Below are 12,350 nucleotides of genomic sequence, written 5' to 3'. Positions count from 1 at the left end.
CACACACACTGAACACACAATCAGACACTCGCTTCAAGATCATGTTGGTAGAATAATAACCCCATTTTTCTTCTAAGAGCCCGGCCTGTCAGAAAGGAGCAGAGGGTTTCCATGCACTGCAGGAAACACGCACTCATCGACGCGCACACACACACACACACACACACACACACACACACACACACACACACACACACACACACACACACACACACACACACACACACACACTCACACACACTCACACACACACACACACACACAGGCAGCCAACAGTTCAGTGGTCTCTGTTCATTGTTGACTGGGAAGTAGTAGTAACCATGGCCATAAAAAAATGATACGGATGCAACGTAAGTTTGTTTTTCTTTGTATAATTCTCTACTGCTTTATACCAAAAAGGATTGGTTTTGGATGGTAAGATATTTTAATATGCTCATGATAGATTTCTGGAAGGTAAACAGTTTTGTAGAAGTGTGTTTACATTAGTGTTAGACAGATGGTCTTTTAGTAGAAATAAATGCTGGACGTAGAAATATTTTTCCATTCCCTTTCCCATTGAAACGGCAGCTAATTCTAGAAAAGGGTATAATGTGAAGCATTTGAATAGCCAACTATGATTACCTAATAAATAGCTCCGTCTGATACTCAAATCTCATGTCAAATGCTGGCAAATGTCGGTTCTCTAATTTTCCCTTCCAAATCTGTGCCTCTGCAACATGTCTGAAGGAAGTCGACAAAAACAAGTTTATATCGTGCCACTCCACAAAAACCCGCAATAAAATAAATAACACGATAAAAATGTCTTGTCTAGTCTAAATTAACTATGACTCGTGAACATATTGAGCACATTCAAAGGGCTCCCACAACCAAATGGACGTTTCAGCAAACACAAAGGTTTGGCGTTATAATAGCGTCGACACACCCCGCTGAGATCCCATTCAGCCTAAACACTAACACCATGACAGCAAATCAAATAGGCCTGGAGAAAAACACACAAAACAGCCCTCCATCTTTAGGCTGCCCTTGGAACAGCGGTGCGCTTATGAGGACACACCGAAATGTGTAATGACATCATATAATATAATGCGATGACACACACTCACACAGAAAACCATCCCCGCTTGCAATTTATAACACCGACTTGTTTTATTCCCCCCTTGATTTTTCCCTTCATCTCTGCTTCACACACACGCCCCACGTCTTCCTTATCTATCCCCCGAACCCACTGGAGACCACAGAGCCGGGTCCCTGAAACGTGCCTTCTTCAAGCAGTAATTAAAGGATGAGATGGAGAGCTCAGAGGCATTGCCAGCAACAGCTTTTCCTTATATTTAATCTCAAATGAGTCCCTGGGATGGCTGGGCAGAAAGCAGCAACGAGTGGGTTGATGTGGGGCTGACTGGTGGTGGGGGGGGGGGGGGGGTCGGGTGGGGGCTGGGGGCTGGGAGGGGGGGATGTTAGCTATGTTGAAAAAGCACAACTCTCCAAGTACTTCTGCTGAGTTTTTCACACTGGAAATAATGCAATGTGTCTTGTAATGTGATGTATTTTGTGTAGGTCCAGTCAGACTTGTTGTCTCCTTTGTTCTGTATGGTCTTGTACTGTCCTGTGTGAGCCCAATCACCAAAATTAATTCCAGACGCCCAATCACCGAAATGAATTCCAGACGATTTGTGTCGTTTGGCAATAATAAAGACTTGACTTGACTTGAGTTATCAGCAGCTGACACACTTTGATTCACTCTTCTAGTTTTATGCTATTGACGCAAGAATGACATTTTGGTGGTCGTTGAGCGATCGTTTGTGTCAGCAAGGTGTCCGTGGCATGAAATGGAACACACTCGGAAGGGGGAGGAGCAGAGGGAGGAAGTAGGACAAGCTGAAAGAAAAAAAGGGGTGCACTTTAAAAGGAGTGAAAAAAAGAACAAAGTGAATCGCTTTTTCATTAACGAACGAACACCTAGAAATCAATATCCAATCCCAGTTAATTAAAGCCTGAAAGGATCTGAGTCCAAACTCCACTGGGTTGGTTCCTTTTTTAAGAATCCAATGTTGTTGAAAGCTATACTCCTTCAGTGCTTTAGAAAGCCGCAGTCGTCATAACACGCTGGTTTAAAAATCGGAGCGCGTGCACACAGCCCTCACTCGGGCAGCTTACCGGCGTCGCTTGACAGAGGCCATTTTACTAAGAGCTTTCATATCAGCCTCTGATGGGCCCCAGTTGCTGGTCAAACAGCCCAGCAGGGCTCTGCTGACCCACTGAATGTGATGGCTGATTACCACACACTGGGTACCAGACAAGCAAGCAGGCTGCAGCCCAGCATTGCCCAGGCAATCAATTGACATTCCTCACGGAGCGATTCCATTGTGTCTTTCATATGTACGCTTCTAACCACACCACACGCACACACACACTTTCCTTTGGGCACCGATGAATGTACACCGGCTACATTGTGCACTGGCTGTGCAGCTGCCGTCATCACTGCTGCTGTGTTTCAATTATTTCCTGCTATACAGCCATGAACATGTTTAATGGCCCCTTGCGGCCATTCTGACTCAACAAGACGTCAGGCTATTCATAGTGCTATTAGCTTTCTCTCCGTTTGGGCAGAGAGACAGAGCGTTTAGCCACCATGTAGCAGTACCAGGGAACATGAAAATCCCACAATATCCATATTATACGTGGGCAGTGCAAATGTTAGTTCGCAAATGAGGCTCAAAGATTAGGTCCTTCGTATAACAAATCTGCTTGACTTCTGGGACATCAAGGAAACATGTCTTCAACAACACTATGACAGAGATGTGCCCTTTCTAACCTTGAAAGGACATGCACTGACTTAAAGGGGCGGTATGTAGAATTAAGTGGCATCTAGTATAATGGACTTTGCAGAAATTTAATATTATATTCATACGTATAGTATCATAGTATCATAAGTACGTTTTAATGTGTATGATGGTATGAAAATAAGAATCTTTGTGTTTTCGTTAGCTTAGAAGAAACCCTTTATTCCTCATCATAATTGCGATCTTATTTGTAAGCTATTACTTATAGTTTAAGAGACTAAATTACAAAATACAATTTATAAATATATCAAGGTCTCCTAGGGGATGACATCATTATAGAAGTACCGTAGCATCTCTGTCATTGGAAAATGAGGGGGGGGGGGTATTTAGTTGGCTGCAATGTGCAACCTCATCACTAGATGCCACTTAACCCAACACACTGCCCCCTACTACATACAATATATAAGTGACTAAATACTTAAGACATAAGCTGACTTGAAACAAAGAGGAAAAAACTGACTCAATACATACAATAAATATACTGACGTAATACATAAACTGACTTAATACATAAACTGACTTAATACATGCAATACATAAAATAAGGGTAATACATACATTACATAAACTGACCTATTACATACAGTACATAAACTGACTTGATACGAATAATACTTAAACTGACTTAATACAAACAATACACAAACTGACTTTGAAATGACTTAATACGACATATAAGTGTCTTATTATATACAAGGCACCAGTGGCTTCATGATTTTGTGACTATTTCCACCAACTTGTGACACATTGTGGTGGGAGGGACGGGAACACAGTTTGAGGCAATCCTTCAACACACCCCCTCTGAGACCACATTATCCAGACAGCCTCACAAGAGCAGATCCACCGTCAAGGCTGGACAACTCGCCTGCCCCTAAACATCGGCTATTTAGCTCAATCAGATAATGTTTATGGTACCACAGGAAACTTTCAATACATAAATTGAATTTCTGACTAATTAAATGAAAAGGTATAGCACTCTTCTAATGAGTCTTACCCACACAGCAGACAGACCCACAACAACACACACGCACGCAAACACACACACACACACATATGCGCATGCACACGCACACCCACACACGCACGCACGCACGCACGCACACACGCACACATACACACACACACACACACACACACACACACACACACACACACACATACACACACACACACACACATAAGGGAAGGATGCTAAACAGTTTAAGCCTCTCAGCTATGGGTGTTACCACTTGGAGGGCTGAATAGGCTGGCTGCTATTTATAACTTAAGACAGTCTTAATGGTTCTGGAGGAAACGTGTATTATTTAACCCATCTTCCAGGAGCGCTGGGCAGCCACAAGGCAGGGCCCAGGGGGACATCTCCAGGTCTAATGGATTCGGTCTCCAAGGCAGGGCTGGCTAAAAGGAGCCCTGTGGCGTAAACAAACAAAACACTACAGAAGGTAGCCAGGTATTACTCTCAAAATAAAGAAAACAATGAAACCCTCCCAATGCATCACTCCCTGCGTTTCCTCGGCTTTGGCTCATTCATTCATCGTTCATCATTCATTCATCCACTTAGCTACAACCTTACAAAACAATCTCAATGCAACAGATGTTAACCAAGGCACGACTCTTAATCATACCTGCAAACTCATAAGGGTTGGAAAAGCCGGTGAGTTACGCAAAAGCGCTGTAGTGGCACAAGTGACCTTACGCATCGCTGATTATGGGCGTGCATGCGTACTTGTGTACCAGTTATGTGCACTAGGGCTGGGCAATATGGCTGAAAACTGTATCACGATAAGTGTTTCATATCGGTCGATATCGATAATTATTGATAAAAGTATATGCTAAAAAAGTACAACACACATGCACGCAAAAAAGTATGTGCATGCTAAATAGTAAGCATGTTCGCTAACTAGCGATTAGCGCCTATTAGCGATTTTGTTGTTATGCTTGCTATCCATGTTATAACGAAAATGCGCACATTAAACAGAATAAAGATAATGCCATCAAAGGGGGAAATGGGACATGGAGATATGTCCAGTACTGTCATGAACCTTTCGTTTCTCACATCGCGCTGTTTCTGTTATGAAACACACACGCGAGACGGCGCAGCCAAACGTGATACTGTTACATGATTAGCCATTGGCGTGTCGCTCCATACGTTGCTCTCCACGGGTATCAGAGGACGCGTGCCTTTGTTCACGCAACCAACCTTGCTTCGCAACCTCTGGTTCAAAGCGGAGCTAGACTCTTTGCTCCGTTAACTTCCAACGAGGAAAAAAAATATCGAAACCTTCTACCCCCCCCTAAAAAGAAACTCTTCGGATCTACAAGAATTTCGCCGAAAGGTGACTAGTTTGCAGGTATGTTAATATGTGCCTCAGATGAAATCCTCCAAATGCGTTGCTCCCTTCCTCAACATTTCTTCTGCTTCCATCCGCTTGTGCACTTTCCATGGTGCTTCACCATCGGCTGACTTTAATGTCCATGCTCTTTGAAGGTAAGAAGGTAGAGACATCCATTCCCCTGTTGCCCCCTCATGAATAACAATCTGCTCGCAGTCCTGGTCTGTGATAGAGCCTTGTGCCAAAGCCGCTCTCATTTGAAAAACGGCCCTCATCCCACACTGACCTAAGAGGCACCAGCCCACTGGATTGCCTTCTGACAATACGTTTAAAATACAGTTTTCATCAGGCACCCGGAGACTGGGGAAGACAGGGAGAGGGAGGGAGGAGGAGGACAGATTGGAGAGGCAATGTTGGCGTGTTGATGGGGAGTAGGAGGGCTTGTGTTGGGTTTGGGTGTAAAACCACCGCTGAATATAATTTTTTTTCCAGAGGAAACCAATGCATTTGTGCACTTTGAAGTGTACATAGAGACCCCATGTGAATTGAATTAAATACAGGGGTTTGTTGAAGGAGCGTAGCAACCCTAAATAGAGGACATGAGTTTGTGGTTGACCTTGTGACCAGTTACTGATAAATACAACCGGCTCAGGGTAGAGATTTACATAATGAGGCTGCTTGAAAAGTGACATATTTGGTATCCTATTACCATTGACAGCTCTATAAAAAGATTCAGTTTGAAGCAGTTGCATATGGAATTACATAAACCCCTCTACTGGTATAGATCCTGGCTCACCAGGAATACAAATAGTTTAAATATATACAGCGTTTAGGCAAATGTCCTTTCAAATATGCAAATATTGCCATTTTGCTGAATACAAATTACACAAAACAAAAATGGGAAAAACAAGTAGAAAACCTTTTAGAAATTATATTTTAAAATGCCATTGTTGCAGGCTGTATCTAGGATGCAAATTTCATTCAGCTGGTGCCAAGAATGCCATCTCAGGCCACTACACTTTACTATAATGATTTAAAATGGTGCTTTCCTGCGGTCCCCCTTTCATGTCACGGCAGTAGATAGTCCAAGTCGAAAATTATCTTTAAATGATTAAATGGCCCAGATCGCGGTGTAAACGCCCGACGACGTGGGGTGATAATAACATTAAGGGGGGGGGGCTATGGTTCTGGCACTGTCCACTCGCACCCCCGTGGTCTGTGGTGCTATTTGCAGAGTCAACAGAACGGAGGCCAGCTTGACCTCCACAGCACAACACACACAGATATATAAATAGCCACCTTCTTCCTATCACTCCACTCCTCCATCCATATTCATGATATTGTTTCAGCCGTGTTTGTTCAGATGATGAATATTTACAGTAGAGAAATGAAAGGATATCTTTTTAACACAGCCGATGCTGTGACAGCAGTGGTAACTCGGACCTGTGTTTGTTACATAAGATGAAACGCTCATTAAGTCGTCGGCATTCTGAGAGTCACGTCGATGCACGTGTGCGTAGAAAAAAAAAAGCTGGCTGTGGACTCTTCAGCCTGTAAATGTCATGGTAGTCTTTTTTGTTGTTTTTTTCTGAGTCAGCTGAATTGAGCTGCAGAATAGCACGCAACCAAACCCGGACTAATCGTTTTGTCGCATCAAATGAGATCGGTCCTCTCTTTGCAGTGGTTACTGCGCCGTGGCTTAACAACACAGCGATGCGTGTATGGTGGGGTGTAAGAACACGAGACAAACTGCTGCAGATATTCCTGCACTCGTCAGGTTCACGTTTGAAAATATCGGAAGGTGTTGTTTGTGTGTTCAGTAAACATTTAGTTAATGAATATACATGACATATTTGTAAACCTACACACACACACACACACAGGCACACACACACAAACATGAAAACACAAACGCACACAAAAACACACAGACACACACAGACACAGACACACACACACACACACATCAGACAGCCACACAGCCACACATGCACACACACACATCAGACAGCCACATACAGCCACACAGCCACACACAAACACACACACACACACACACACGTGCACACAGAGGACTCACTGAGTTCTGAAATGCTGCCCACTCGTGTGGCCAGCAGGCACTGTTCAATGGACCGCAGCTCAGACTGGCTGTAGGCCCGTCCCTCCGCACTCTTGCCGGCTCTCTGCTGCTGGTCCTGGTGAAGGGTCAAGCTCTCTGGTAAGCTGAGAACACCTACACACACACACACACACAGACACACACATGTGCATGCACAAACACACATACACACACAGTCGAAGAGAGAGAGAGAGAAAGAGCGAAAGAGGTTAAAGCTCAGCTTTCATCTTTTTTTAATTGTATCTTTTCTTCGGGGAACAGTTTGATGAGCGTTTGTTCCCGGTTGAAAGGACATTGACGTCGGCGCCGGTCCCAGGGGGGGGGGCAGGGGGTACTGGGGGGGAACAGGGGTACCCGCAGAGAGCCGACAAGGGAGACCTGAATAGCTCCACACTGTACCTCTGTGGCAATCACGCATCCCTGTGCGCCAAACCACTGTCTCCAAGGACAAAGGGAAACGTTGACTCCAATCCAAACTTTAATGGCCCGAGGCGCGACTCCCCACATCACAAAAGGACTGTAGGAAGAAGAAAAAGTGTTTGGGCCCGGTCCCAAAAAGTGGAACAGAGGACACACTCGGAGCCCGGGGTGCAGTATTTCACTCACTCAAGACTGGTTGTTTTATTACACCCGTCACAACGCGCGCCATTGGATGAACACTGGTTTCCATTTCGCTAATTATTTACCAGAAAGTAGATATGGGTAAGGGGAGTTCTTTTTTGTTATTCTTATTTCATTTTTCGTGGCAGTGGTGGAACTCACCGGCTCTGTATTTGACAGGCGGCGTCAGGCCTCCTACCTGGTTCTGCTGACGGCTGCCTGAGCTCCCCCCCCCCCCCCCCCCCCCCGCTGTGTGCCACGGCCCACTTGTGGTTTGTGAAATTATGAAATATTGAAATCAAGGGACCTCCTCCACAAGAGTCCCAAATTCCCTGAAAATAGGCCTCGCTAAAAACACACCATTTATCGCGTTCATTACAGTTAATATCGAAAATGTAGTCTTACATCTCGTTCGGTATATAAAAAAAACGCTTTCCTGACACCTGGAGAAGAATGAAAAGTGGGGGGGGAAAAAGTATCTTTTAATTTCATGAGTTATGTTTTTATACTTTTCTTTGTGATTTAACAGGAAAAAGCCATGGGGAGAGAGCACTTTATTGCTTCACCAGCTCGCTGTGTGCTCTCTCTGTGCAGATCAAGTGTGCTGTGCTTCAGGAAATCCACATTAAAGACTCCAAAAACAGCAAGAAGGCCACCCTGCCACTACTCGCCTCTAGACTCGGATTTTAACTTTCCTGCATCACAATCATACATCTGGTTAAACGGCAGACTCAGTTTCTTGCTAAGAGTGCCTTGAATTCCATGCATTCATTGGGGAAATGCCCGGCAACCCTGAACTAGAGACGCCAGCAGTAAAATTTTCATCAATTCAGTCAGTATTGCACACATCAAACCAATTTTGATAGGGTTAGCCTTCTATATGAAGTCTTTTGGCTTCGGAACGGCCTCCAGCTATTCTGACCCTGTTGTCTATTGTTGATCTATTGTCTGAGAGTGCTGAGAGTGTTTTCAGACACATTCAGAGAGAGGTTATGTGACTGCCAAGGGAGGTGGGCTGGAAGGGCTGTTTGCCATCTCTTCTCGCCATCTTCTATCTCACCATCACTTGGCTTTCCTTCAGTCAAATTGCTCAATAAGAAGACTTTGAGGAGGTCCATGGAAGCTGTTACCCAGATGGTCCAAGGTTGACACACAGGATCATTCTCAAGGGCACTGCAGAGTCATTCAGCTGTTTTCAGACTACAATTTGTAACAACTTTGTAATGACAAAGTCAAAGCCAATCTCTACATGAAGTATAAGTCTCATTTTCCCACTGACACTACATTTCTTATTCACTCTAGTAAAGCCTGCATACTGCCAGCATCGTTTACGGCTCACTTCACTGTTTAATAGCAGGCAGGAAGTCTAAGACACGTCTGGAGTAGATCCCACGAGGAGCAATAATTACAAAATGACCCGGCAGAAATATGGTATGCTTAAACAACGTGCGGCTGACATTATCCTACCCGACTCCTTGGCCTTCACATGAGAGCAAAACACTAAAAGCTGGACCGGCTGACAGTGCATGCTCCATGCTCTTAGGCTAGGCGGCCATGGCAAGGTGACTCACCCACGTTACTGCAACCTAATGCAGGGCACCGCGTAGCCTCAGGCCGGGGCACAGAGAGAGCGTTTGCATGCTAGCCAGATAGCGGTGGTACCAGCTCTCTGTGTTTGTAGGGCTGAGAGGTCAGGTCTTGCATGCATTTTTGCCTCTCTGAATCCAGGCCATGCGTTTGTGTGCAGCTATTTGTTTGATTGGGGTTAATCTTTGTTGTTGTTATTTTCAGTTTTTTTTGCAATGGGATGGAGGCAATGAATACTGATTGGAGTTGGGTTGGTCGGGATGTCACTCGGCTGGTGTGGCACAATTCTGTTAGCCACTGAATGTACTTTTTTTTAGGAATATATTTGACCCGTCATGAAAATAAAAGAAGTCAGGGTACCAACCCTCCCCTAGCCTCTGTAAATGGACCAGCCCTGTCTGACATGTGGTATAGAGGGAGAAAACCAGACAGAGAGCGAGAAAGAGAAAGAGTGAGAGACCGAGAGAGCGCACGCGAAAGAGAGAGAGAGAGGGCAAGAGCTATAGAGAGAAGGGGGAGGGGGGAGGAAAGTTAGTTGCTCCGGGCATACCAGCATTACTGGAGAAGAAGTAATGGGTACAGGAGTTCCCATTAAGTTGTCATTGTGCAGCAAATGAATCACAGTCAAAGAGAGGAATGGTCCGTGATGGGCGGCCGTAGTTACGGTTACTAGGACATGACAGCCCCTAGTTCTTCAGCGTAGACTCTGGCACTGAGTGAAGAAACAACGTCGTCAGTTCAAGTCTTGATGTGTGATTGAAGTGTTTTGGAGTGTATTTTTCTTATTTCCTGCCTCTGCATCACGGTTGCAAAGGAAGTTGTTTATGGGATCCAATCAGACGTCTCCCGCGGATGACTTGTGCACCGGGCCTGACCTCTGTGTGGCTGCAACCCAGCACTTAAATCTATTTTAGAGGACTCCTCTTCCCAAGAAACCCCTTGCAACTCAGCAGCAGCACCACCGTAGCACGTCACAGGTTAAAACACAGCGTCAGAGCAAACCCGCCAACAGAATGTGGCTAATTGTAACTTTTCAGAGCGTGTGTAGTTACTAGCCTACACACACAGCGCGACAAGGGGGTCTGACCAACTCACAACACAGAAGTAGTAGTAGCAGTAGCGATAGCAGCTTAGACTTCCCTATCATCCCCAGAAGGATTCAATTGAGGAGTGAGGTGAGAGAGGGAGAGGGAGAGAGCGAGAAAGAAAATGAGAGAGAGAGCGAGAATGGGATAGAGAGAAAAGCACAGCACAGCTCAGTAGAGAGAAACGGGGGGACAGAACCTGGGGGTGTTGAGAGACTGAGGCGGAGATACAGAGAGAAAGATCCTCTCCGTTTATATTGTAGACTGTAAAAAATAAAATGGATGCAGCATCCGTGAAGTCACCTTTTGGTTTACACAAGACCCCCCCCTTGAGGGTGTCGAATTGCCCTCAACAGAGCTGTCTATTCTTTCAACCAGCAACGTACACAACTATATGTTTGAATTGACGCCTCGCTGAAGCCTAAGGCCAAACGTCATTAATACTTAATCCTTAATAGCTTTTACATTTTATATAACTGTCAAACAAGACAAATGACTAATAGGAAAATTAACTACCCACCGAGATCCTAACGGAATGAAGTAAAACATTTATTGGTTTTGTGTTACGAGAATGAAATTACATTTCTTCCCATTGACTTAGAATGATGGTCGGTGAGCTCTGCGTCCCCCTCCACTGATCCACCTAAAGGCCGATAGAGGCAGTCACGGCCGCCGCTCGGTCTCCAAGTGAAAGTGGTCTGGGCTCTCCCAGCTCACCACAGTGTGGCTGTGAAGGGTTAACCATAGTCCTCTACTGTACACGGGCCACAGCACTGCTGCCTCACTCTGGGCTCCGGCACCGCTCTGCCAGGCCAGATGGCTACCATATGTATACCGAATAGAGAGAGGGACCAGAGAGAGAGAGAGAGAAAGAGAGACAGATAGAGAGAGAGAGTTAAAGGAAGCCTACCTTCAGTAGGGGTGTGTGTGTGTTGGGAGAGGGGGGGTGGGGTAGAAATAGCAAGAGGTGGAGGCGATGAAAAGTTTGTTTGAATTCCTATGCAGTTTGGGATGATCCCGTTGTGAGTGGTAGAAAACAAACCACACGGCGGTCCTACAGTGGGGCGGCGCGGTACAGGTCCGGATAAATAACCACCAAACCACACACCGCACATTTGTGGTTTCAATGGATGAGCGGGCCTGCCGTGCGTGCCACCAGGACATGCTGGAGAAGGTGTACTACAACCCCCCCTAACAAGCCGGGGAATATCCCCGCAGGAGGGTGTGTGTGAAGCACACGCATGGGCGCACATGCTGGTCCGCCTTCATTAGGGAGGCAGTTAATGGAGGCGTATCAATGCTGGATACACTGTGTGCACACCGGGCGCTGGCAGGCTGCACGTGCTGGTTATCATGCTTATGGAACGGTAAATATGCACATATTGGTTGTGGTGACATGAAGAATTTGATGCTCAATATAGATAGATAGATAGATAGATAGATAGATAGATAGATAGATAGATAGATAGATAGATAGATAGATATAGATATAGATAGATAGATAGATAGATAGATAGACACACACATGCATGCTAAGGCAAATGTACAGAAAATAGGTGTTCGGGGCAGTGTGAGATTAATTAGGACAGACCTGGAAACAGGTCTATGGTGTCAGTGGGAAACATATCCCATGTAATACACTGAGTGTGAAGCGGTTGATTCTCAACTCAATCTGTGGCACACCATTGAAAGGCTGATTGTTTTTGACATTGTTGCAGTTGTCCTCTCCTTGGCCTTGTTGTCAGGGCTTATCTCCCAAACAAGACGGGTGCAGCTAGTGTCA

General features: G+C 45.3%; 1 protein-coding gene across 1 annotated transcript in view; it reads right to left on the bottom strand.

Annotated features, from left to right (window-relative positions):
- The window catches only part of btbd11b (BTB (POZ) domain containing 11b), a 51,899-nt gene that overhangs the window by 16,526 nt on the left and 23,023 nt on the right, over positions 1-12,350 (bottom strand). Inside the window, exon 2 of the mRNA XM_084477114.1 lies at positions 7,257-7,409. Coding sequence (XP_084333240.1) covers positions 7,257-7,409 — 153 coding nt within the window. The remainder of the gene's footprint in view (positions 1-7,256; positions 7,410-12,350) is intronic.

This window comes from Micromesistius poutassou (genome assembly GCF_964030765.1).
Source record: "Micromesistius poutassou genome assembly, chromosome: 13".
Classification (NCBI taxonomy): domain Eukaryota; kingdom Metazoa; phylum Chordata; class Actinopteri; order Gadiformes; family Gadidae; genus Micromesistius; species Micromesistius poutassou.
This window is presented reverse-complemented; position numbering and strand designations above follow the sequence as displayed.